This window comes from Eleutherodactylus coqui, chromosome 5 (genome assembly GCF_035609145.1).
Source record: "Eleutherodactylus coqui strain aEleCoq1 chromosome 5, aEleCoq1.hap1, whole genome shotgun sequence".
Classification (NCBI taxonomy): domain Eukaryota; kingdom Metazoa; phylum Chordata; class Amphibia; order Anura; family Eleutherodactylidae; genus Eleutherodactylus; species Eleutherodactylus coqui.
In genome coordinates, this window is record NC_089841.1 from 162,126,968 (window position 1) to 162,152,994 (window position 26,027).

Genomic DNA, 26,027 nt, shown 5'->3' on the forward strand with positions numbered 1-26,027 from the left:
GAGCGATATTGCAGATTTTTTTCTCTGCGCTGCGAGACTTAAGAATAAAAATCACGAATGAGTATGAAACCATTGAAAATCATTGGTTTCATAATCATCGCTCTCGCATCTCAAGAAAAAATATCGCTAGTGGGTAGGCACCCTTAGATGGTCAAAAACGGCGTCCAGAACTGGGAAACTGGAGGTAATAGGTCCCTCTCCTCAGCCTGTCCCAGTACTGGATTTTTTCCCGAAATTGGAGGGTCACTTTATACCAGCAGAACTCTCCTGGTTTTGGTTAAAAAAGAGTGCAAAAACCGCACCAAGATAGCCCCGTGCAAAGGAGGTCTAGTGGCTCGTTCACATGTGTGGTTTTTGTTTTCTGTTCAGTTTCATCTGAGGAACAGCCAAATGGAAAACAATGAAAGGCTAAAATAAAGAGGTTTGCCAAGCGGAGGGTGTGCGGTGTGCTGTAAGGTGCTGCTGGGCTTATAGGGGTCATTCCAGGACAAAGCAGGTATAATTATATAGCAACTAAACAGGAGGTAAGCTGCATGTACCCAATAAAAGATTTATCTCTGATTTAGGCCTCCCTCACACGGCCGACAAGGTCACGATGCTACAAATCGCATGTATGTGAAGCCCATGCTTTCCTATGGATTCCTTTACACATGTGATGTTTTGTAGCATGCGGAATCCCAACCCAAAAACCTTGTGGGTCCGGCGCTATCCCCTCGACCCGTGAGGTTTTGTAGCCCATGTTTCCCTATGGAGCCTTTCTTTCTGTTGCATCGCATCGCACAAAAATGCGATTTTCCTGCGGTGCAATGCAACTTTGACAGTAGGAAATCCTACTATCTAACCCATAGCTGCAGGGAAAAAACAAAAAAAAACAAAACAGTATGCATCACCTTTAGAAGTGCTGTCAGCCCGGCCACATCTTCTCCCCAGCTCCCTGGCACTATTCTCCTTCATCTCTTCTGGCTAGGGATTGAAAAATCCCTGCCTCCTGTAAGCGCTGCCTCTGATTGGCTGACCCTTAGCAAATCACGACCACAGGCTCTGATTGATCAAGTGTCAGCCTATCACAGCCAGCACTTCCAGGAGGCAGAGATTTTTCAATTCCCGGCCAGAAGAGATGAAGAAGGCCAGTGTCGGGGACCCGTGGAGAAGCTGCAGCGGAGCCCCGGACAGCGCTTCTAAATTTTTTTTTCTGCAGTTAGGGCTTATTTTCAGGGTAGAGCTTATATTTCAAGCCTCCATCCCCCTGAAAATCCTCGCATATGGTTCTACAAAGTCGCACGACTTTGTAGCTCTATGAAATCGCGGTATTGCATCAAGAAGGCGCAGCAATATTGCACAGACCAGCAATGCAATATTGCTGTGATTTTCTCGCAGCGATGCCGTGTCGCCCGTGTGAAGGAGGCCATAGAGCCCCTGCCCATTGACGAATATTTGCTGTGGTTATTTAAAAGCAATGGGAGAACTCCGTGATCCTCTGCCGCGGCTGTGACAGCCACGTCTGGAGATTCCTTCATCCCCGCAGTGAGGCAAGGCTGTTTTCACGTGAAAATGCCTCACATCCACGGGTTTCACATCGTGGGTAGCTCAATATCGGGCCGTGAATCATGGCCCGATATTGCCCTCGCCAGTGTGAAGGAGCTCTTAGACCCGTGATGGCGAACCTGTGACACGCGTGTCAGCACTGACACGCAGCCGCTCACCCCGTTAATGAATACCGGCAGGGGCCGTGGCTCCCCTGCTGGTATTCACTAACCAGCACTACTAGCAGCGCTGATCCTGGCGCACACTGTGATGTCAGTGTTCAGCCAGGATCCTCCTCACCCCGTCCCCCGACGTCTCCTACCTGTTGGTTCCACGAGAGCGTCTGGGGGAGGAGGCGTTCTGCAACACACTGACGTCACAGTGTGCGCCGGAGATCATCGCTGCTGGCGGCGCGCCAAGCACAGGAGAAGCGGAGCTTCCACAAGGTAAGTACATGGGTCTCATGGGGGGGCAGTCACCGCTGGGGGGCCGCTGTGGGGGGCAGGTAATGCTGGGGGGCCTCTGTGGGTGGCAGATACTCCTGGGGGGCAGATAATGCGGGGGCCTCTGTGGTGGGCAGATACTGCTGGGGGCCTCTGTGGTGGGCAGATACTGCTGGGGGGCCTCTGTGCGGGGCAGATACTGCTGGGGGGCCTCTGTGGGGGGCAGATAATGCTGGGGGCCTCTGTGGGGGGGCAGATACTGCTGGGGGGGCCTCTGTGCGGGGCAGATAATGCTGGGGGCCTCTGTGGTGGGGCAGATACTGCTGGGGGCCTCTGTGGGGGGGCAGATACTGCTGGGGGGCCTCTGTGCGGGGCAGATACTGCTGGGGGGGCCTCTGTGCGGGGCAGATAATGCTGGGGGCCTCTGTGGGGGGGCAGATACTGCTGGGGGCCTCTGTGGGGGGGCAGATACTGCTGGGGGGCCTCTGTGCGGGGCAGATACTGCTGGGGGCCTCTGTGCAGGGCAGATACTGCTGGGGGCCTCTGTGGGGGGCGGTGTCGCTGCTGGGGGCCGCTGTGGGGGGTGCTGTCGCTGCTGGCGGCCACTGTGGGGGGCGCTGTCGCCGCTGGGGGCTCATCATTACTGAGATAAGTGAGGGGGAGGCTGAGAGAGGCGAGGGCCTGTGCTATGGGTTTTTTCAGGTTTATTAAATACAGTTATGCATTACAATTATACATATTTATTATTTAAACTATAAATATCGCAAATTTATGGATTTTTTCTCGAAGTGACACACCACCCGAGTTATGCTCGGTTTTTTGGCGAATTTTGATGCACCGAGCTCAAAAGGTTGGCTATCACTGTCTTAGACCAAGAAACATGATCCAATATCGCACTCACCTGCGTGTTTTTACGCAGTATGCGAGGTGTTTTTCTGGCAAACCGCCCCATCCCTTCTGTAAAGTAGCGGTCCTCCGGCACATTAGAGGATTGGCAAGTGTTTCCCATTGTTTTCAATAGGAACCTCACATCGCGCTCGCCTGCAGCTCGCACGGTGTGCGATGTCTTTTACTGTCCCCTTGAAAACAATGGGCGCTGCGTTTTGAGGAACGTGGATACAGCATGTCGCTCGCTCATGTATATTCACGTATGTTTTATGCGACACGCTAAGCTTGCGTGAGATTCTGGGCCGTGTGAAACCAGCCTAAGGCCACATTCATGTGAGTGTATTTGGAGGCGTAACATTTGCGTGCAGGATACAAAGTGAATAGAATCCATTGATTTTAATGTGTTTATTCACGTGCGCACATTTTTCTACTTATTTCCAGAGCGCAAAAAAAAAAAACACCGCAGTATGCGCTATTTTCCTGCACATTTGCACACCAAAAATCCCCATAGAAGTCAATGGGGAGGGGGGATGCGCAAATGTGTGCAAAATATGCTAGGAGATGCGTGAAACACTGCGTAATTGTGCAGGAAAAATAACACATCTGGAACTCATTAGACTAATTAGCCGTTTCATGTATCTTTTTTTTTTGCTGCACGTAAATGCCTCACGCACTGAAAAAGTTCATGCTACTCTCATGTGTGCACAAATACATGTACGCTCATATGAATCCGGCCCAACATCCAGGACTTGTAGGACCACAATGTAGCCCGCTGTGTTCTTGCCCTGAACTATGTGCTGCTCCACATGAACCTTCCAGAAGCTTGCACAATAGAGGTTAGTGGACACTGGGCGGCTCACTAATCTGCTGAATAATAAGGAGACAGCAATAACAGCAAGCGGAGCAAAGGTGACCCGGAGTAAGTGCCGACCAGCAGAGGGCGTGGCTTTGAGTGGGGGGTGTGGCCAGCTCCTTCAAAGTTCGCAGCTCTTCTCGGAGTCCCCACAGCAGTACTTAGCTCCAGCACCATGACGGAGGTAGCGCTCTACCTGGACTTGGTCTCCCCGCCGTGCCGCGCTGTCTACTTTTTCGCCAAGGCCAGCAAGATCCCCTTCAAAAACAATGTGGTGCAGCTAGGCAAAGGTCAGTCTGAGGGGGGAGCTGGAGGGGCAGTGGGGGTCCTGTGGTCGGAGTATGTCAGCTGGCAGCTCTAACAACCAGATTGTAAAATATACCTGCTCCTGTGCAACTTTTTTTGCTAGTGAATGATGGTACTTTGTATCTCTATTTGCGCAAGCAGATGGGTGGGTGAATCACCCTTGTCCTGATTTAAATGGCTATTAACCCTTTCCAATCCAATTTCCCTGCCACCCACACGCTCCCCAGCTCTTATTTATTTGGGGTGTGAATACGTACCGTAGATTCTTTGGAATAATGCTGCCTGTCCATGGGCGAGTTTTCATTGCCAGATCCATGGTGATAAACTGCCCGCAGACCTTGCATGACATGCTAACCATGGAAAGTGTAGCCCAACATCCACAAGCGGAGAATGACTGCAGCTCTCCACTTGTGGGATTGAAATCGTGGCATGCTGCGATTATCTGCGATGAGCGTATATATTCGGCTCATCGCGGAGAGCTGTCAGTGTTTACGTCGACCTAATTGTGCGAGGGCTCATTTTGTGCGGTACATCCTGTGGATTCCATTGGTACAATTTTTGAATACATATGACATTTTGATCACTTTTTTATTAGGTCTTTTTAATTTTATTTTCTAGGCAACATGGTGACCCCCCCCCAAAAAAGCGCATTTCTGGCGTTCTTTATTTATTTTTGGACGACCTACACAGTGTGCAATAAATAATGCATTACTTTGATTGGACTTTTACAGACGCAGTTTGTTATTTAGTAATTAGTAGTATTAGTATTATTATTCCCCAGGAGGGACCATAACTAGCGATGCTTTGATCGCTCCTGCAGTATGATGTAATGCTATAGCATTTAGACATTCTGACAGGAAGTCTGTAAAGCCACCCCACAGGGATGGCTTGATGGGCATTCTGCCATGACAGCCCTAGAGCCTTTCAGAAGGACCATAGCTGCCATGACACCCGCCTGGCTCTCCCTATCTCACCGCGGGGGGGGGCTGTACGGGACCCCTGAACATCATTTGGGGGATTTAAATGCCGCTGTCAGGTTTGACATTTAAAGGGTTAACAGCCACAATCGGCCACGTGGCTTGTCGGGGCTGTTGCCCGCGGGTGTCAGCTGTAAGAAATAGCTGATACCCATGATGTATGGAGGGAGATTGCTCCACGATTTCCCTACAGCGGCAGGATGTAAAAACACGATAGGGTGGTCACTAAGGGGTTAAATGAGTTGATATGTATATTCCACCGTGCAGGAGATATCTGACATCGGACCGCTCTTCTGCATCCTGTAATATACAGAAGAGAATTCCGAGGACGGCCCCCTCCTGCATGGTGCTCGAAACGCGTCAGACCTCGTCTGACATGGGATATATGCAGGGAAATCTCAGTGTATGGCCGGCTGCACACGGCAGAGCAGGATTCTGCATGCAGAATTCGGCTGTGGAATCCGGCTCTGCTAGCATCGGCGCCCGCCATACCTGCTGTGTTCTCTTTTCATCTGTACTGCGGCTGGTCTGTACGGCGAGCCCTCGGATGTGTGAAGTATAAATTTATTTATTTTAAAACTCCTGCTTTTCCTGCAGAAACCACGGCCTTTCCACAATTACACTGCAGAAGGGCTGTGGATCGGACGGCTTCATTGGTTTCTGCAAGTGCGGAGGAAGAATCCATTTCCCATAGCTTGCTATGGGCGCTATTTGCTGCAGATCCACGGTGTGGACGCCCGCAGTGCATTCCACAGCAAATATCCGCTTGTGGGCAGGAGCCCTTAGATGAGGTCTGACACTGGATTGGAAGGAGTTAAGCCAAAAGAGGTGCCAGTGTGCACGGATTTATGCAGGGTATTGTGCACATTTGCGTACCTCCCATAGACTGCTAAAATAGGTCTGCAAAAAAAAGTAGTGAGTGAAATCGTGAGCCGTGCCTGCAGTAACGAGCGCCGGCCACTACACAGATTCTGCGGGAAAGCAGGAGTTAAAAAAAAACTCTACTGCGCATATGGTGCCGGTGCGCCGACCGATTGTCCGCAATACAGAAAAAGACCCGGACGGGTGGGCAGGGTTCCTGGCCACAGGCAGGGTCTGATTCCACTGCCGTCTCCCACATGCAGAATCTGACCCGCCCCTTGGACATGAGGCCTTAGGGCTCATCACCGTAGATGTATGGGAATCACCTGCCAACGTCTAAACGCTGTGAATATGCAGGTAGCTATTTGATAAAAACGATGTCTGAATAATCCAATGCAAATCAATGTGGCCTAGGCCTCACGCACACCAGCTGATCTTTTGCTGCTGAATCCGGAGAGGGCGTTCCGCTCAGGATTCCGCAGCAATAACCCACCATAGCATGCTATGGAAAAATGATTGTTCATGCACACGAGCGGAAACCAATCGCAGCATGCTCCATTTTTACTGCGGTTCCCGCACGGATTGCTTCTGTTGAACTCAATGGAAGCCATCCACAATTAACATAGCGGACGGGCTGCAGATTCTGCAGGAAAAAAAATAATTAAAAAATAAACTAAAATCTGTACTGCCCCTGTCCAACTGCGAGGGATGCGGACCATCCACAGTACAGAGAATCGTGTTTTTTGGCGGCCGGGTCTTTTCCCATGGATCTGTCCAAGCATTATAGATTTTTCTAGCGACTCTGCTCGCATTACATGGTTAAAATCCATGAGTCTGAGTCGGTCATCTTACCCTCCAGTGATATATCTGATCTTGTACAATTCAGGACTTTTGCGGTCCAGGGTATACGCAGCAGCTCTCGCCAGCACAACACCTCAAACGTATCAATCCGCCCCAGACACACACCCAGCATGTCCCCTCATCACTGGACACTGTGACAATGATGTGACAGCACTGTCCCAGTGTCCAGTGATGATGGGACATGCCGGGGAGATGAAGAGAACTCCTGCTACAGCTGTCAGAGCAGTAGCAGGAGATTGCACTGCTCTCTCATTGCTTTGAATGGGGTCGGGCGGCTGCTGGCTCCATTCAAAGCAGTGAAGGGACCCGCAGAGGGAGAGGGCTATATTGGGCTGTCGCTTACAGCCCGATATCGCTCTCACCATGTCAGAGTGTGTCTCTCATAATGACGCTGGTCTTCCAGTCATGTGACCAGCATCATAGGGAGCGCGCACGCTGAGGAGAGAGAAAGCAGTGCATCATGGGAACTACCCAGCGGTGCCATGTTTGAAAAATTTTTCAGGCCAGCTTTATAAGGAGAATAAAAAGGTTAGCAGAATATCGTGTTTTATGTGTAATGCTTTAGTGTGTGATGCTTCTACTCTACAAGGCAATAATGGGGGGGGGGGGGGGGGGGATTCAGTTTGGGCTGCGGGACAACCCCTTTAACTGATCTATCTGTATTACCCATTTGGACATTTCCCTTCTTTTGTCACCTTCCACCATTTAGTGCTTGCTTCATTTTGCTTATATTGCGGTTTTAGCGCTGCGGAATAAGTTGGCGCTATACAAATAAAGATTTATTATTAGTGTCTTTCTATATATTGTCAAACATTGTAATTCTTTAGACTTCCAAAAAAAGTTTGTGGGGTTTTTGCTTTTCTTCTCCTTTTTCTTGCACTCGGCGACCCTTCAGGGTGGTATTTCTGGTAACATTCATGATTGCAGATAATATTTGTCCTCTCTCTTTAGGAGAACACTTAAGTGAAGAGTTTGGCAAGGTGAATCCACTTCGTAAGGTACCAGCTCTCAAGGATGGAGACTTCACAATGGGGGAGAGGTAAAGGATCTAATACTCTGAAGGGAATGTGTGATCTGAATATGGCCCACTCTACTTCAGGTGGGATTTACCAAACTGACCACTAATGGTGCATTTAGGTGGAATGATTATTCACAAAATCGTCTGAATGAAGGTGAATGCTAATAGTTCAGTTAAAACTCAAGCCAACGACTGAACAAGAATCGTGAGGTTCTTGTTTGTTTAGTTTAGCCGCCATACAAACCCTGCCAGTTCATGCAGCTTATACACTGATCATTCAGTATTTCACCTAGGAATGCTGAGCGAGAAGTGAACGATTCTCAACAAGAACTGCACAGTCTAAACAGGCTGCAGGAGCTGGTGGGGGCGTCACCTGCTTGTTTGCTCAAGCAGTTGATGATCGGGTACTTCTTGTTATGCCTAATAGGCACTTAACCCTAAGGCTGCCTGCACACAGGCGGAAATCCTGCGGTGGGATTTCCCGCGGGATTTCCGCCGCTCAAAGCCTGCAGACGGCCGCGGTTTGGCCGCGGGAAATATCGTGCGGCAAACAAACCGCGGCATGTCCTATTTCTGTACGGGGCACGCCGAGCCCCGCACAGAAACGTCACTCACCCGGTCGCCGGCTCCTGTCTGCGCATGCGCCGGCAGCCGGCACATAAAAGACCCGGGGCCGCCGGGCGCGGGTGAGTACGTGCTCGTCCCTGCAGGCGCTCGGGTCGCATCCCGCGGCGAGAATCCTCGCCGCCGGATCCGACCCGCTCGTCTGCAGGCGGCCTAAGGCTGGGATCACACAGGACGGATATCCAGTGGAATTCTCGCAGATTGGCCGCACAGAAAATCTGTGAGAATTCCGCTGGAAAAACACAGCTGCGGGTCTTGGAGCGGCTTCACTGCCTGTATTTCCGCTGTACCTATCCCTGCCCCCTATAGAGGAGAGAGGCTACAGCAGGGAAAAAAAGGACATGCTGCATCTAATTTCTGCAACGCATGGCCATTTCCGCATTTTTTTTCCACAACAGATTGGCCGCAGTGCGTGGACGAGATTTTTGCAAAGACTCGTCCACTTTGCTGGCTAATCCCGGGATTAGGAGCCGCATGTGGAATTCCTGTGCGGACAATCTGCACGGAAATTCTGCATCAAAACCGTTCCATGTGAACACAGCCTAATAGTTGACTCTCCCTGTTTGTTAGTACATGTGGGATTATGCTGAAGGGCAACACAGAATCAAATACTTACAATAGCAAATGCGCAGCCTGGCCTCCTTTGTACTCTCTCAGCAGTGGTGCCTCTTGGGGAACCCCTAACAGAACTAGTATACTACCTTTTTTTTTTTTTTTTTTTTCTCTCTAGTCCATCCCAGACCGCCATAAAGACTGCTCTCAGCCATGACTCCTCTCTCCACACTATCCTTAGCCTGCTACAACCCAATGAACCTGTCACTAACTCTCCCATAGTGCTAGTGCCCCAAAGTTATAATGGTGCCACATGCTTCCTGCGGTTGCTCCCAAAACTACAAGATAGTGTAACAATGATTGTAGGTGTACATAATAAATGCCTTCTCCAATCAGGACAGTGTGGACACAATGTCACATGCTTCATACAGTTACTAAAACAAACTCAAACATGACTAGAATGCCAATATTGCCACCATATGTATACAATTGGTATATGCCACTGTAAGTGGCTGCAGTACTACTCTATCAAGTAATCAGGTGACCTGCCTTAGCCTGAAGTCCTTCATGTTCCCCTCTCTGCTTTCTGGCCCAAACCTCCATGATGACTTTCTTCCAGCCGTGACTTGTCTCTATAATGTTCGCGAGATCTCTTGGGGTACAGAAAAAGCGAGGAGCCAATCAACATTTTCCTAATTTATACAAACTCTCCATCCTGCTGCTACCCCCAATTCTGTGCCTGCTTCTGTCCCTGTTAATGTGGCATGATGTCAAATACTATAGCTCAGAAATGTCATAACTATGATTAACACAAAAAAGTTCCCCCACAGGTGGCATCCTTGAAAACAATGCCAAGCAGTAGGGGGCGCAGTAGTAGGCACCAAGGTTCATGGTGCCATCTTTTGTACCCCACAGAGTAATACTGGTTATCTTGATGCCAAATAAAAAGCGTTCCTCTTGGAGCTCCCATATAGTAACACCCACCATTGGGGCCCTTATTTTGCCTTATAGACGAGTTTCCCATCTTTAACCCCTTCCCGCTCCAGGATGTGTATTTACGTCCTGGAGCATCGGATTATGTATGAAGTCAGGTCGTGGGGCTGCCTGAGGTGACTGCCTATCAAGCCATCCCCTATAGCATTACGTCATACTGCAGGAGCGATCAAAGCATCGCATGTTGTAGTCCCCCCAGGGGACTTAAAAGAAAAGTAAAAAAAGATCAATAAAGTTTTATTGATTGTAAAAAAAAAAAAAAAAAAAGGAAGTAATAAAAGTTTAAATCACCCCCCTTTTGCCATATCCATAATTTAAAAATCTAAACCATAAAATAAAAATACATATTTGAAATCGCCGCGTCCGTTAAAGTCCGATCTATCAAAGCAACACATTATTTACCCTGCACAGTGAACTTCGTCCGAAAAAAGGAGAAAAAAAAAAAAGCCACTTTTTCAGTCACCCTGCCTCACAGAAAAAAACACAATAAAAAGCAATCAACAAGTCGTATGTATTCCGAATTGGTACTAATGGAAACTACAGGACATCCCTCAAAAAATGAGCCCTCGCTCAACTACGTTGATGGAAAAATAAAGAAGTTATTGCGCGCAGAAGATGGCGGCAGAAAATACCTGAAAAAAATTAAATGTCTTTGAAAAACAATAGTAGTATAGTAAATAAAACTATACAAGTTTGGTATCGTAGTAATCGTACTGACCCATAGAATAAAGTTATCATGTCATTTTTGTTGCAGTTTGTGCATCGTAGAAACAAGACTTACTTAAAGATGGCAATGTCGTTTTTTTTCACTTTACTTAGAATTTTTTAAAAAGTTTTTCAGTACATTATATGGTACTTTAAATAGCACCACTGAAAACAACTCGTCCCGCAAAAAAACAAGCCCTCATGTAGCGACGTCGATGAATAAATAAAGGAGTTATGATTTTTTTTTAAAGGGGAGAGAAAAAAATTAAAATGGCGGGGGGGGGGGGGGGGAGGGTCCGCGTCATTAAGGGGTTAAGGAACGCCTGGTAAAAAGGGGATGAGGCTGGGGCATGACCTATCTCGATGTATGACTTGTATAGCAGCCTCTAGTGAGCGCAGCACCGCTGACCATTTCTGTTTCAACTGACCAGCGGTGTTACCCTCACTAGAGGGTGCCTGGTGAAGGAGGTGCCAAGAGCACAAACACTTCAGAGGTGAGAGTGTCGTATCTTCTGAAATTCACTGCTAATTTTGAGTCAAAATGAACCCCAATGGTGCATATTTAGATTCTTTGTCTCTTGCAGAAATGCTGTGAATTATGTTGCAGAATTTTCTCCTACTCAGAATCTGCAGCGCTTCCGCTACGCGTGAACCTACCCTGAAGCTGGGTCCACATGGGGCTGTCTTGCTGTGAAATGTCTGCAGCGGATATTCTGCCTCCAAAACCCATTTGGTGCAGAATTTGAAGAGGGTTTTTGTGCAGAATTGAGAAGAGGTGAATTTTGCCGTAGAAATGGCAATAAAATTGACAATGCACAGAATTAAATTCCACATGTCAATTTCCACACTGGTTTTGTGTGGATTTTCTTCTGCAGTTGTAGATGAGCTATTTGAAATCTCATCCCCTTTACTGCTACAGTAAATGCCGTGGAATATCTGTATGGAGGGTCCGCACATAAATTCCATGGCAAATCCACCCTGTGTGTACCAAGTCCAAAGGGGTTTTCCAGGCAGCGCCTGCTGGCATACACCAAGATCTGAGTGGAAGCATTGCTCCGGCCCCTGTGTAGAGGCCGGTACTTGCAAGTGCAGCTCTTGCTGAAATCAATGGGAGCTGTGCTTGTAATTGCAGGTGCAATTTTTGCGCAGGTAATATGCAGTGAATAGAGCCCATTGTTCTATGTGGGTTTGTTCATATGAGCATAGTTTTTGCATGACTGAAATGCGCTTATGCTTATGTGAGCAAGCCCCAGTAGTAATAATGGCCCCCATAATAGTCCCAAGAATGCTGCCCGGCCAGAGGCCAATAGCAGCCCCCCTATTGGCGTCTGGCTGGGCAGCATCACTACAGACTACACTCACCCCACCTGCAGCTCTGGTCCAGTGGCAACCGCTGCGGAGTCTGACCTCTCCCTTCAGTGCAGATGTCAGCAGACACAGACTGCTCTGCGCCATTGGAGCTTCAGGCGGGGTCAGTAGAGGCAGTGCCAGCCGGGATACACCAGGGTTGAAGCAGCAGCGCTGTGTAGTGGCTGGCACTCGTAACCACAAGTGCAGGTCTCGTTGAAATTGATGGGACCACAGGCTGCAATTACAAGCGCAGCTCCCACTGATTTCAATGAGGTGTGTCGGCCCCTACAGAGGTCGGAGCAGTGCTTCCACTCCCGACCCCCTGGTGTATCTGAACAGGAGTTGTCTGGATAACCCTGTCGGCTTAGTGATTCCCAGCACGTTGATTTGAGAATCGCTGCTGTAGACCGTAATGCTGCCCCTTGAAAGTAGTATTTTCCCAGTTGTCTCCACGACAGCACCACTTGAGATAGCCTCCTCCTGGTTGGACAGGAACACACCAAGAGGTTAAAAGCTCCCCCCCCTCTCCCACCTTCCTCAGTGTCTTCCTGTCCTGGAAGGAGGCAGGATCCCTGAGAGGTGCTGGTGGAGGCGCCAGCATGAAGAACTCACCGTGCGGATCGGAGGGCAGTGGGTCAGCCTATCCTCCCTTCCCGACGAGCGGCTCCTGGGACGCCACATGGGGTGGTTCCCCCGGGCCAGGTTCCTTCCACGGTGGCCCATAGGGGGTACAAAGTGGGGGCCTTAGCTCTCCTCCTCCGTCTGCACAGACCTCTTCTCTGGCTGCAAAGGGCCGGGCATGGCGCTCTCTAGTCCCTTTGCCAGAGGGGGGCGGGGCACCGCGTCACATTGCCAGATGTGCGGAGCCGGCAGGGCTTGGCGTGGAGGTGCCAAATTTAAAGATTAAAGGAGCCTGAGAGAAGATCTACAGGACAGGTAAGCCATTGCTATAAGGCAGGCTTGTATTGCTCCAAAGTGACTGCAGCACTGGTTGTTAGAGATGTCCAGTGCTGGAGCACTCATCTGAGTCGTCAGCTACAGCGGGGGCCGTAAGTAGCCCGTGGGGCAAAAAGTTCATGCAAGGTCCATTTGTAGTATGCTGCAATATTGCATCCTTACCCGCATAAAATTTGTTTGTCTGCCAGGGGAATAAAAAAGAGGCCGCCCCCCCACCCCCCACCCCAGAACAAAACTCAAAAAATGCGCAGAGTGCGGAATAAGGCTTACGGCCACGTATGAGAGGCCTCTATGCAAGGCACGCGTAGCCAGGCTGGTTAAAAGAGGAATCAGGGGTTCCTAGAAGATGTCAGAAAGCTGGTCAAGGAGGAAGTGCGGTCAGCTCTGACATCGCCGCAGGAAGGGGCATCCAGGGCTAACGCCAGAAAAGGTCGTATAGCCCAGAAACCTGCAAAAAAGGAGTCCACTGGATTCAGAACCCAGCCACATACATCATGACAGACGCAAGTGCCTGGGGGGGGCGCACGTGGGAGACCAACTTCTACATGGTCCCTGGCCACAGGAGATAAGAGGTCAGTCATCAAACTACAGAGAACTCCAGGCGATTTGGAAGGCCCTCCAACAGCTGGGGGACTCGGTAAACAACACGTAAAAATCCTGTCGCACAATACCACGGCGGTTGCTTACATCTGGCGCCAAGGGGGAACAAGGTCACCAGCCCTACAGGGCATCTCGCAAAAAATCTTCCGCTGGGCAGAGGGCCGAGTCCTCTTAATCTCGGCAACACATCTAAAAGGGTTGCTGAACCAGAGGGCAATTTCCTCAGCAAAAGGCGTATAGACCCAGGAGAGTGGTCTCTATCTGAGGAGGCGTTCAGAGTCCTGACGGACAGGTGGGGACCCCCACAACTAGATCTGTTTGCAACCAAAGAGCACGCCAAGGTGAAGAACTTCTTCTCCCTCAGACCAGGGGACCAGCCAACAGCGGTAGACACCCTGAGTCAGAATTGGGGCAGAAAGCTTGTTTATGCCTTTCCTCCAATACCGTTGATTCCAAGAGTATTGCAATACTTCAGATCCCAAAGATGCACGCTGATTCTAGTGGCCCCCTTCTGGCTGAGGAGGAGCTGGTTCGGTCTTCTAAGAGCATTAAGCATCCAGGACCAAGTCATCTTCCCTGCTCAGGCAGATCTACTGACGCTGGGATCTCTGAGCTACCCGAATATAGACAAACTTCACCTAACAGCATGGATCTTGAAGAATCCACACCGAGAGGAAGAGGGTTCTCTGAGAAAGTAATCCGGACCCTAATGTCGAGTAGGAAGAGAACAACCAACCTTATTTACCAACAAGTCTGGAGGAAGTTTATCTTGTGGAGGCAGGGAAGAGAATCCCGGGGTTCCTTTCCGGACATCCCCCTTAATTCTGGAGTTCTTGCAGGAGGGCCTGGATATGGGCCTCTCCCCAAGCACCTTAAGAGTTCAGGTCGCAGCCCTTAGTACTCTATTCGACACCAAGTTATCAGAGAGCAGGTGGATTAGCAGATTCCTGACAGCAGCAGATAGGTTACGACCCAGGCCCACAAGTATATTTCCGGACTGGAATCTAAATTGAGTCCTGAAAGCTATGTCAGCAGAACCCTTCGACCCGATCGAATCGCTTTCAATAAGAATGCTCACAATCAAGACAGTCTTCCTGGTGGCCATTACCTCAGCAAGACGGGCTAGTGAACTACAGGCCCTCTCTATCTGCCACCCGTTCCTTAAAATCACTGACACAAATTTAGTCTTCAAATCAGACCCAGCCTTTATGCCAAAGGTGGCGTCACCCTTCTACAGAGCTCAGAATGTAGTGATCCCCTTGTTCTTCGATAAACCGAAGGGCGAGAGGGAAAAAGCCCTAAATTGTCTGGATGTCAGGAGAGTGGTCCTGAGTTATATTAACACCACAAGTCACTGGAGACAAGATGACAATTTGTTCGTCCAGTTCTTTGGCCCAAATAAAGTGAACTAAGCGGCAAAAAGCTCCATAGCCAGGTTGATTCGCCTGGCCATTGCAGAACTATATAGGGCCCTAGGAAAAGAAGTCCCCTTTGTTCTTAAAGCCCACTCCACAAGGGCAGTAGCGTCTTCATGGGCTGAGCATAGTTCAGCCTCTGAACAAATATGCAAGGCTGCAGTTAGGAAGAAGCCGCACAATTTTGTTAAACATTATAGGGTAAAGGTGCAGCTGGACGAGGACATGGTGTTTGGACATAAGGTCCTCTCGGCAGCAATCCCACCCTAAAAATTTTTAGTTGGTACGTCCCAAGTGGTGCTGTCGTGGAGACAACTGGGGAAAAAGGTGATTTATACCTACCCGATAATCGGGTTTTCAGGAGTCTCCACGACAGCACCCGTAACCCCACCCCCCCACCCCCCAAAAAAAGAGAATATGTATTTAAAGAAGTACTTGGAAATATGAAATATAATTTCCATGAGGAAAAGTATAGGTTAAAATACCAGTTAGGTAAAGATTTAAAGGGGTTGTCCCGCGCCTAAAGAGAGAATTTTTTTTTTTTTTTTTTGCCCAGTCACCCAGTACCTGTAAAGGAATACTGCTGCCAGGTGTTATTAAAAAAAAAAAAAAATTCCCTTACCTGAATCCCCGTTCAGCAACTTTAAAAAAATCTTCTTTCCAAGATGGCTGCCGCTGGTCTTCTCCCACGATGCACTGCGAGTCTTCTCCCATGGTGCACCGTGGATGTTCTTCTGCTGTCTGTGCTCCACTGCCGATTCCAGCCACCTCATTGGTTGATCGGCACCATGTGACGGGGCAGAGCTACATGATGATGCTGAGAAGGGGGAGGAGCCAGGACGCAGCTCGTGAGCCCGGACCCTCCAGAAGAGGATTCCTCTCTGCGCAAGCGCGACTGTTGCGGCGACCAGAGGAGAAGTTTAGTCGTCGCCATGGAGACGGGGACGCCAGCACCAGGAGGGGGTAAGTATATAACTTCTGTATGGCCAATATTTAATGCACGATGTATATTACAAAGTGCATTAATATGGCCATACAGAAGTGCATAACTGCACTTGCTTCTGCGGGACAACCCCTTTAAGTTAAGCTCCTACCCCCAGCAATTTGTTAAAAACCACTGAGGAAGGTGGTAGAGGGGGGAGCTTTTAACCTCTCTGTGTTCCTGTCCAACCAGGAGGAGGCTATCAAGTGGTGCTGTCGTGGAGATAACCCGATAATCGGGTTGGTATAATCACCTTTTTGTGTGCCCTCTTAAGGTACTAATGTCACCTGTGTGCCTGACTTGGTCTTGGCTCCCTCAAATCAGTAATGGTGCCCCCACAGTTCAGAAGAATACCCCCATCTTGGTATCTGTGCCCTTATTCAGCAGTGTCTCCACTCAGTATTGCGGCCTCTTTAGTGTCTTTACTTAGTAATCCAATGATTCTTGTTTGCCAGAGTGAGCCGGACATCATCACCAGCTTGTTCGCGCTCAGGTGGCGAGACTGAAGATCAGCGCTTAAACTGCCCGATGAAGGCACAAGCTGATGTTTATGCTGGTTGAAACTGAAGAACGAACGAGAATCGTGCGCTTGTTGTTCAGACGTTGGCTTACATTTAAGCTGAACAGTTATCCTTCATTTTCACTCGTTTGTACGATAATCGTTTTGTGTAACACAGCATAATGGTGCCCTCAATTGGTATAGATGCCCCCTTGGTGGTAGTGAGCAAACGTAACAATAGTGCCCCCTTTAAGGGCACCTGCACACAGATGGATTTTTGTGGCGGGCGTCTGCACCACGGATCAGCAGCATGCTATAGAAAAACACCTTTTCCTGCACACTTGTGGAAACTAATTGCGATTTCAAGAAAAATTGCTTTTTTTTTTTTTTTGTGCGGATGCCTTCCATTGAAGTTCCATTTAAACTGAGCGCTTATCATTCACTTTCATGGAATCTTATGCTCTATATTAATATCTAAACATATACCTGAAATGAAAACACAGATGCCAGTATTGATTTGAAAGGCTGTGGCATTTATTTTAAATGGGGTCACTTTTATAAATATTAACTCAAAACCCCAACATGTATAACATGTAGCCTGAGTCTTACCTACTCAAGTCTACACTAATAACCAATCTTTAATCCATCTTTATACCCGCCCACAGGAGGCAGGCAGCATTCCTTCATTTAAACATGCCGTGACAAGCGGGAAGCTAAACAAGAGGGCGGGTGAGAGGAACAATCTTGTGATACTGTATTAAAAAAAACAAAAACCTGAAGCGTCCTGCCAGCACCTCCTTATATCAGCTCTCACTTCCTCTCACCAAACAGCTCCTGTTGTAAGGGCCAGAGCTTCACAGAAGGATCCCTCAGGCTTCTTCCTGCCATTTTCTTCAGACCAATCACCATCCATCCTAGGGCTCCAACGTTCTCCTGGCAACCCCCCCAGCACTTTCCCGCCTGTTCACAGCTGACCCTGTAGTGAACTCAAAGAACATCTGTTAAATACCTACCTAATAAGCCAATACTTTAATAATTAACGCCCAAAAGACCTTTTAAAACCACTTCCGCTCAGATTCCATGAGGCCTCAGTCCTTCATTGGCCTGCGGCCATACATGGAATCTTATGCTCTATATTATCAAACCTATACCTGAAATAAAAACCAGACTCCTGTATGGATTTCAAAAGCCGGATTTATTTTAAACTGGGTTACCATATAAATATTAACTCAAAAACCCAACCTATCTAACACGTAGAACACGAGTCCTTCATACTCAAGTCTACACAAATAATCAATCTTTTAAACCATGTTTATACCTACCCGCAGGAGGCGGGCAGCATTCCCACCAGGCCATGACATAGCAATGAAACACAAGGCTGCTTGGCTCAGGAAGGACTGCCCTTTCTAACATCAGCAAAAGCATCAGCAAGAACCATTTCATCCCTCTGACTCTGTACCAAAAGCCTCAAAAACTGATACATCTAACCCCAAATCATCCGAGTATTAATGATCCGCTGCTCTTGGCTGAGCCCCATGAATAAACGAGTGTCCAAAGATCCACAAAACCGTTCATTAACCACTTAAGGACTTGGCCTATTTTGGGCTTAAGGACACAACAATTTTTGGCGGGTTTTCATCTCCATTTTTCAAAAGCCATAACTTTTTACTTTTGTGTCGACGTGGCCGTATAAGGGCTTGTTTTTTGCGTGGCGAACTGTAGATTTTAGTTTCAAATGGTTTTATTAATTTTTCTCTGAAAAAGCCAAAAATACAATACCTGAAGGTCTGCAAAGCAGACACGGTCGCCATAGGCACGATCGCCATAAGGCAGGCACAATCGCCACCGGCACAATCGCCGTAGGGCAGGCGCAATGGCCTTAAGCCCTGAAGATATGTAGTCAGCCAGACAATCTATGGCTGACATCTTTGGTATCGTTCACATGTGCAGGCTATTAGTATATGCAGTCACTCCTGCCCAATTTGGGCTGGGTTGAGTGGGTGACTGCATATTAGCCTGCCAGGAACAAGCTGCTCCTCCACACATTGTCTGGCTGACTACATATCTTCAGGGCTTAAGGCCATTGCGCCTGCCCTACGGCGATTGTGCCGGTGGCGATTGTGCCTGCCTTATGGCGATCGTGCCTATGGCGACCGTGTCTGCTTTGCAGACCTTCAGGTATTGTATTTTTGGCTTTTTCAGTGAATATGTGTTTTTTTGTTTTTTTTTTCTTTTTCCTCACCTCTGTGATTTTATTAATTTTTCTCAAACTATTACAGTATAGTAACTATAGATATACCCCTCGCAGGAGGATTTCAAGATGAAAAGATTTATAAAACGTAACATAAGAAAGCTTAGTCAAGTATCCAGTCAACAACTTCTGCAAACCATGTAGTGTATTATTGGGTGTAGTTCTGCTGCTATCCATACCTACCATAGGGCTACTTTATATCTCTCTTCTCCCCAACTAATCGCTAAAGGGCCTCTGAGACCTGGAGCTCCTAAGTAGTCAGACCCCGGCTGCCATGTTTTCAAGAACAGCTCCATCCTGTCTTCTCTGATAGCTGAAAGCTTCTTGAACGCCATCATCAGCGAGATTCTAGCTTTGACCGGGCCTATCTGCAATACGGGCGATAACCATTGTGAGGCTATATATACTCTGGTTGCCATACAGATGTTTTGAGCCAGTTTATGCTGTTGGTTGTTGACGCCTAGTTGTTTATCCGCCAGCAAACCTGTCGCTGGGGATCGGTCAAAGAGCTTACCAATCACTGATGAGACTAGGCCAGCAACCTGTCTCCAGAGGGATGTCACCCTCGGACAGGTCCACCAGGTGTGCACAGTAGAGCCTAATTCCGCACAGCTTCGAAAGCAAGACGATGAGCGGGTCTGATTGTATTTGCTAATTATTTCGGGGACCAAGTAGGATCTGTGAAGGATCTTAATTGAGGTCTCCACCATTGTGCAACAATGATGCCAACGAGGGGGAGGGGGAGGGAGAAGGAGAGATTAAGGTCTCTTTCTCATCTAATCATATACGGAAGTTTTCTGTCTAGACGGGGTTGGTTCATAGATGCATATAGACATGAGATGGTCCCCAGTTGAAGGGGGGGGTCCATAGGCATATCCTTTCGAATGTGGTTTTGTTGTGTATAGATGTTGACCTAGGCAGAGATGCTCTAACAAAACTGTAGATCTGGTGAGCCATCGATTGTTGGGGATGTCATATTTCTTAATAATCTGGGGAATGCTAAGGAGCATTTGGAACTGTAGGAATCGGTGTAAATGTGTTATACCCTTGTTCCTTCACCACCGGAAAGCCCCCTGTTGGGTACTAAAAGAGAAATCCTGGTTAGGGATAACGGGTTAAAGGGGCGGGAAATCTGTCATCAAGGAATATTTGAATCTGTTTTTTCTCCAGATATCAAAAAGATGAGCTGTCAATAGGGACAGTAGTCGCAAGGTCGAGACCCTGAAGCCCCTATCCCAAAAGACTGTATGGAGGTCCACTGGGGCTATCATAGAGGCCTCTAGTTCTGCCCAAATTGGTGCTCCCAACCCTGCGAATATTGGGGGAATCTGAGACAATTGGGTCACCGTAAAATATCTTTGAAAGTTAGGTACAGCTAGTCTGCCCACCCGTCTGTGGTAGTACATAACATTTTGCCTGGTTCTTGGTCTCTTTCCCCTCCAGATAAATTGGGAGACTGCCTTTTGGATCTCTTTCAAATCTGCCACCAGAATGTTAATGGGGAGGCATCTGAAAAGAGAGTAGTTGTGGTAGTATTGTCATTTTGATAGCATTTATGCGTCCAATCCAGGACAAGGTGGGCTGGTCCAATTTTCTCAGATCTGCCTTAACAGATTTAAATAATGGGGGATAGCTCCACCTGTATAACGAGGCTAGATCGGGGCTTAGTTCTATACCTAAGTAAGAAAGTGTGAGGGAGTGTGGAACCCAAAATTGAGGTCTATCAGCTTTTTCATCTGGTTGGAGATATTAATATAAAGAGCTTCAGTCTTGTCCATATTGACCATTAAGCCTGACACCTCTGCAAAGGAGTCAAGAGATCTAATCAGGTTGACTAAGGAGGTTAGGGGTCTAGTAAGAGATAGTGGAATATCATCTGCTAAGAAGCTCAGTTTAGATTCCCTTTCCCCACATCTAAGACCCAATATATTTGGATTTTGTCTTATTAGGCAGGCCAGAGGTTCCATCGCAAGTGCGAATAGGGCTGGGGACAGTGGGCAGCCTTGTCTTGTCCCTCTCTGGATAGGAATCGAGTCCTTCTCTGAACTGGGGAGCTTCGGTCTCGCAGACGGACAAGAGTACAGGGATCTCAAGGCTGCCACACCCATCCTATCTAAGACTGCAAATAGATAGTCCCATGACAAGCTATCAAATGTTTTTTCTATGGCAAGTGCTAGGAGGAGCAGTGGGGACTTTTGAGTTTGTGAGATGTGGACTAGGTTCAAAATTTTTCTAACGTTATTTGGGGCTTAACACGTGGGTATAAAACCAACTTGGTCCTTGTGGATCAGGGTGCCGAGGAATTTATTTAGCCGGGTGGCAAGGATGCTAGTGAATATTTTATAGTCAAGGTTTAGGAGAGAGATGGGGCGGTAGTTCTTCGGGGTGGTGTGATCTTTATTGGGTTTAGGAATTACCACTATGAGAGTCAAAGAATTCTTTGGGTATGTGTTTTCCCTATAGGATGTCGTTGTACAGATGGACTAGGGGGTCGGAAAAGGATTCTGCAAATTTTTTATAGTAGAGGGCAGTCAACCCGTCCGGCCCTGGGGCCTTGCCCAGTTTTAGTTTTTTTCATGGTTTCTTCCACCTCCTCTGTCACAACGGGCTGATTTAGATCAAATTGTTGATTAGAGTCTAGCTGAGGTAGGGAAATTCCATCTAAAGGTGCATTCCCATTAACGTATATCGGCTCTGTTTTCACGCCGAGTCGATATACGTTGTCCTCGTATGCAGGGGGGGGGGGGGATGATGGAAGAGCCAGGAGCAGGAACTGAGCTCCCGCCCCCTCTGCCTCCTCTGCGCCCCTCTGCACTATTTTCAATGGGGAGGGGTGGGGTGGGGGCGGGGCTAATTCTAGGAACTTAGCCCTGCCCCGCTCCACCTCCTTTCATTGCAAATACTACAGAGGGGGCGGGAGCTCAGTTCCTGCTCCCCCCCCCCCCCCCACACACACACGAAGGCAACGTATATCGGCTTGGCGTGAAAACCAAGCCGATATACGTTCGTGGGAATGCACCCTAAGAAGGATTGTGGTGCTGATGGGTGTCTTTGTGGCTTATGTTTATAAAGGGAGCTGTAGGACTCCCGGAATGTCTGGGCTATGGTGCGGAGGTTTGATGTGCATGTCCCATTATTGGATTGGATAGAGTAGAGTGTGTTGAGCCTCTCTCTTTGCCTGAGCTAGGCGGCTAGTAGTTTATCAGGTTTATTAGCCAGCCGGTAATAGTGGGCCTTCGTCCACTGGAGGGCTCTCTCAGCTTGGGATGTGTAGAGTAGGTTTAATTGGAGCTTTATGTCTCTTATTTCTTTAATTAAGGCTAGGCTTGGAAGCTGTTGATTAGCTTGCGTCAAGGTGCCTAGCCGTCTCACTAGGTCATTTATTTTTCCAGCTTTCTCTCGCTTAATATGTGACGCAATTTTAATGATCTGTCTCCTCATGAACGCTTTGTGTGCTAGCCAAACCCAGATCGGGTTGTGAATCAGGGGTGACATTAGTAGTTAAATAGGTTTTCAGTTGGTCATTAATTTTAGAGTGAGACACTGGATTTTTAAGGAGAGCTTCGTTAAGTCTCCATCTTCCCGAGTGTGTGCGTGGGAGGTGATCTAGGAGATGGGTCATGACTATATCGTGGTCTGACCAGGCGCATGGGATGTGTCGGGCTTGGACCAACGCCGGTAGGATCGAGGTGGATACTAGGGTCCAGTCTATGCAAGAGTAGGACTTATGGGATGGGGAAAAGAAGGGTGTAACCTCTTCGTGCTCCATGTTTCTCCCTCCACACATCTGCTATTGCGAGATCTGCTAATGCCGTTTTTAATGAGGCTCGCTGCGCTGGGCTTAGTCTATCCGAGCCTGAATGAGAGCGATCTAAGGAGGGGGACTGCACCATGTTAAAATCTCCCATCCAGTAGAAGTGGGAGTCTGGGATATTTCGGAGTTTGTTAGCCACTATAGTAAAAATTTTATGTGGGTTTGTGACAGGGCGTAGGAATAACTATTGTTGTTTTATTGTCATAGAGAGTACCCTGCAGGATAAGAAATCTGCCCTGTGGGTCAGCTTCTATATGGGTGACATTTAGTGGGAGGGCATTATGCACAAGAATGGTGATTCCCTGATGTTTCTTGAAGGCTGTTGAGGAGTATACTTGAGAGTATTGGGGGATGAAAGTTAGCTGGCGCGGAGGTGGAGGAGAAGTGGGTCTCCTGTAGGCATATAATATCTGGTTTGAGTTTCAGGTAATGTGCCAGTGCTTTATGTCGTTTTATAGGTGAATTGAAACCTTTGACGTTATAGGAGAGGATAACTACTATCTTGTTGGTGTTTTTTTTTTTTTTTTTTTTTTAGGTGCTATTGAGAGCTCAAATATATGGTAAACGTCCCCGTAGCTTCTGCCTATTTGGGGCCACGGGGCTCCCGATTTGAGGATTGCTGGTCTCCAGCAGGCTGTTTTCCTAGATAATACTACATAATATGATAGGTATGCACGGTGGTGATTTTCGGGTGTTGCCTTAGATAAAGATATATATGTTTGAAAGAGCTTGTAATTAACAGTAACATAACACTGTATTAGGCTTGTAGGCCCAAGGTGGTCCTGACACCGGGTGCGTCCCCCATATTATGTGGGGTACTCACTAGGTCCGGAGCGGAGTGGACAACAAATACCTCCATTCCATCCTGGAGCTAAATATAAAGGGTTAGAAATTTGATCACATCCACAGGCCTCAAAGATTAACTATATTTAACATTGGCCAAACTATGTATCACGTAAATTCTGAGGGTGGCTAAACAGAACAGTCACGGTACATAGGGCCCTATATGCAAACCTTTGGGCGACTGCCTAGTTTAGTCCCTTGTGAAAAGGAACAGAACATCACAGCTTTTTTGTTTGGAGGGTCAGGGAGACGAGTCTTAAAACCTCTTTAATTGTTTAGAGTCTGCTAACATAACACCCCCCCCCCCATCCCTGATGGTTCAGCGAGGTGCATGTAGGTGTACCGTACAATCTCGTTGAGTGAGGTGCTGTTCTATTGGGAAGGCTGGGCTTGACGCAGGGTTCCAGTTGTTGACCAGGTCCTTGTCGGCCTTTGGGCTCTGGGAGTCGCGACATTCGGTTTGACGAAAGGGATTCTTTCTTCCTCCAGGACAACTGAGGAAGGTCTTCCTTCTTCTAGTGTTCGGAGATTATACGTTCGTTGGTTGATTCTGACGTTCAGTGCAAAGGGGAAATTCCATCTATAGCGGATATTCGCTCTTTGTAGCACCTGGGTAAGAGAATTTGTTAGCGCAATTTTCGCTATTCGATATACTGTGGGTGCCATATTAGATAGGAATAAAGTATAGGCCTGGAGAGCCTTTCAAAGACCACACGTCTTACATCATGTGTGCCAAAAAGCTTCTAACCTTTATTTAGGCGGGTAAAAGTTTAAATAAGGTTTCAACACAGGAAGTTAGGTAATTTAGGATACAGTTACATTATTTTGTGTGCTGATAGGTTATTCTCATAGGGAGGTATTTGTGAGGTAGGTGTGAGATCATTCACCCAGGAGGAGCTTTCCTTGAGCATGCTCTATTCATTCTTGACTTATGGTCCGAAGGAAATACTTCCTGTTTCTCTTTGTGTGCCAGCCATTTCCTGTCCTTTTACACACATTCCTAGATAAGTTCTCTGCTGGTTAGAACCAGTTTGACCAGTTTATGGACACAAAGCACTGCTCCTTCAATTCTTGTGGAGGTGGAGGGGCGATGTTCCCTTCCCCCAGAGGATTAGATTAGAGACACAATATAGCATCTTCACAGCTGATAAAAATATAGACAAAATGGCAAACCTCTCAGCCATCTACCACAGTCTCAGGCTCCTTCTTTTAGCCTGATTGGGGCGATATCCGCATAGATCTGGACAGTTGGCGATACCCCTGGGAGTACTGTTAGATTTCTTGCGGCTGCTAGTATCTGGTCGCGCATCTCGTCATAGTGGAGTTTGAGGACGATGTCCCTTGGTAGATCTGGGTTGTTCCGTCTACTCAAGGCCCGATGGATACGGATGATGCGTAGACTTTCTTGAGATACTTGTGGTAGCAGGGCAGAAAATAAGTTAGTTGCTGCTTCACAGAGGTTGCTGATTGCCTCTGGCATACCTCTGATTTGGATATTTGCTCGTCTACTTCTGTTTTTCCAGGTCTTCACTTTTCCAGAGCTTTTACACGCTCAGAGACCTCATCGCCCTTGGCTCGTTTCTGTTCTAGGGCTTCCACTATGTCATCTGTCTTATGTTTCAGATCAGCGGTGCGCTGCCCCAGGACATAATTCTGGCTGTTAATGTCGCGAAGCATGGACTGTAGTTCTGCTTTTAAAAGGTGTTGTATACGTACGAAGAGTGCCATATCAGAGGCAGTGAGTGAAGAATCTTCTGGTGTTGGTCTCCCAGTGGTGGTGATGTTGCTTCATCCATATTCGGAGCCTGTGTCTGTGGTCTTTCTAGTTCGGAGTTGGTGGGTTGAGCATTTGAAAAAAGTTCTGGAAGCGTGCTCTGGGAAGTAAAAGCTCGTGACTTGTTCTGCTTTTTAATTCTCTTTGGCATAGTGGTGTGGTATCGACTCGGATCCCATCAAAATGACCAGGACGGGATGGAGCATAGGTCACAGATGAGAAAAAAACATTGTGACCGTGTATGTGCCCCTCTGGCTTGGCGGGGGTTCTTAGTGGATCTGCAGCATAGGTTTAGATGTTAAACGTTGCAGTGGACGGGTAATTCATGGAATTCCGCCACTTGCGTTTTTTTTCACTTATTTGTATAAGTTGGGACAGAGTACGTTATCAGCACTGGCCACTAGGTGGCATCAAAAGCTTAAACACAAAAGTGGGTTGTGGATACAGTGCTAGTGTTTGCCACTAGGTGTCAGCAGCACTCTCGGGGAAACGTGGAGAGACTTGCAGTTCTCAGTTTCACCATTAGGTGGCGACCGTGGCCTCAGGGAAGAGCAGAGCGTGGCTCCTGACAGTCCTTTCAACCTGCAGTGGGGAGCAGCTCAGCTACTGATCAGGTCTGTTTAAGTTCTTTCTCCCCCCCCCCCCCCCCCCTTTCCTCCTGCTTCACTTCTATGGGCCTGGGTAGGGGGACATGAAGGGGCTTCTGTTCACACCTTTTCTAGTAGGGTGGCAAGTCACTGCCGCTGTACCCACCGCTGTCGCCCCGTCCTCCGCTGCGTTGTCAGAGCCCGCTGTATGTCCTGAGGGTCCTTCAGTCCTCAGCCACTGGTCTGGTTGCGAACTGTAGTTTTTGATGGTGCCATTTTTGGGTGCATAGACTATATTGTAAAAGTTTTATAATTATTTTTTTTTATGATAAGAGGGGGAGAAAACATCA

General features: G+C 48.0%; 1 protein-coding gene across 1 annotated transcript in view; it reads left to right on the forward strand.

The window, feature by feature from the left end:
- The first annotated feature begins 3,841 nt into the window (after positions 1-3,841).
- LOC136627993 (glutathione S-transferase theta-1-like) overlaps positions 3,842-26,027 on the forward strand; it is a 32,370-nt gene continuing 10,184 nt past the window's right edge. Inside the window, exons 1-2 of the mRNA XM_066603552.1 lie at positions 3,842-3,998; positions 7,665-7,752. Coding sequence (XP_066459649.1) covers positions 3,884-3,998; positions 7,665-7,752 — 203 coding nt within the window. The 5' untranslated portion in view covers positions 3,842-3,883. The remainder of the gene's footprint in view (positions 3,999-7,664; positions 7,753-26,027) is intronic.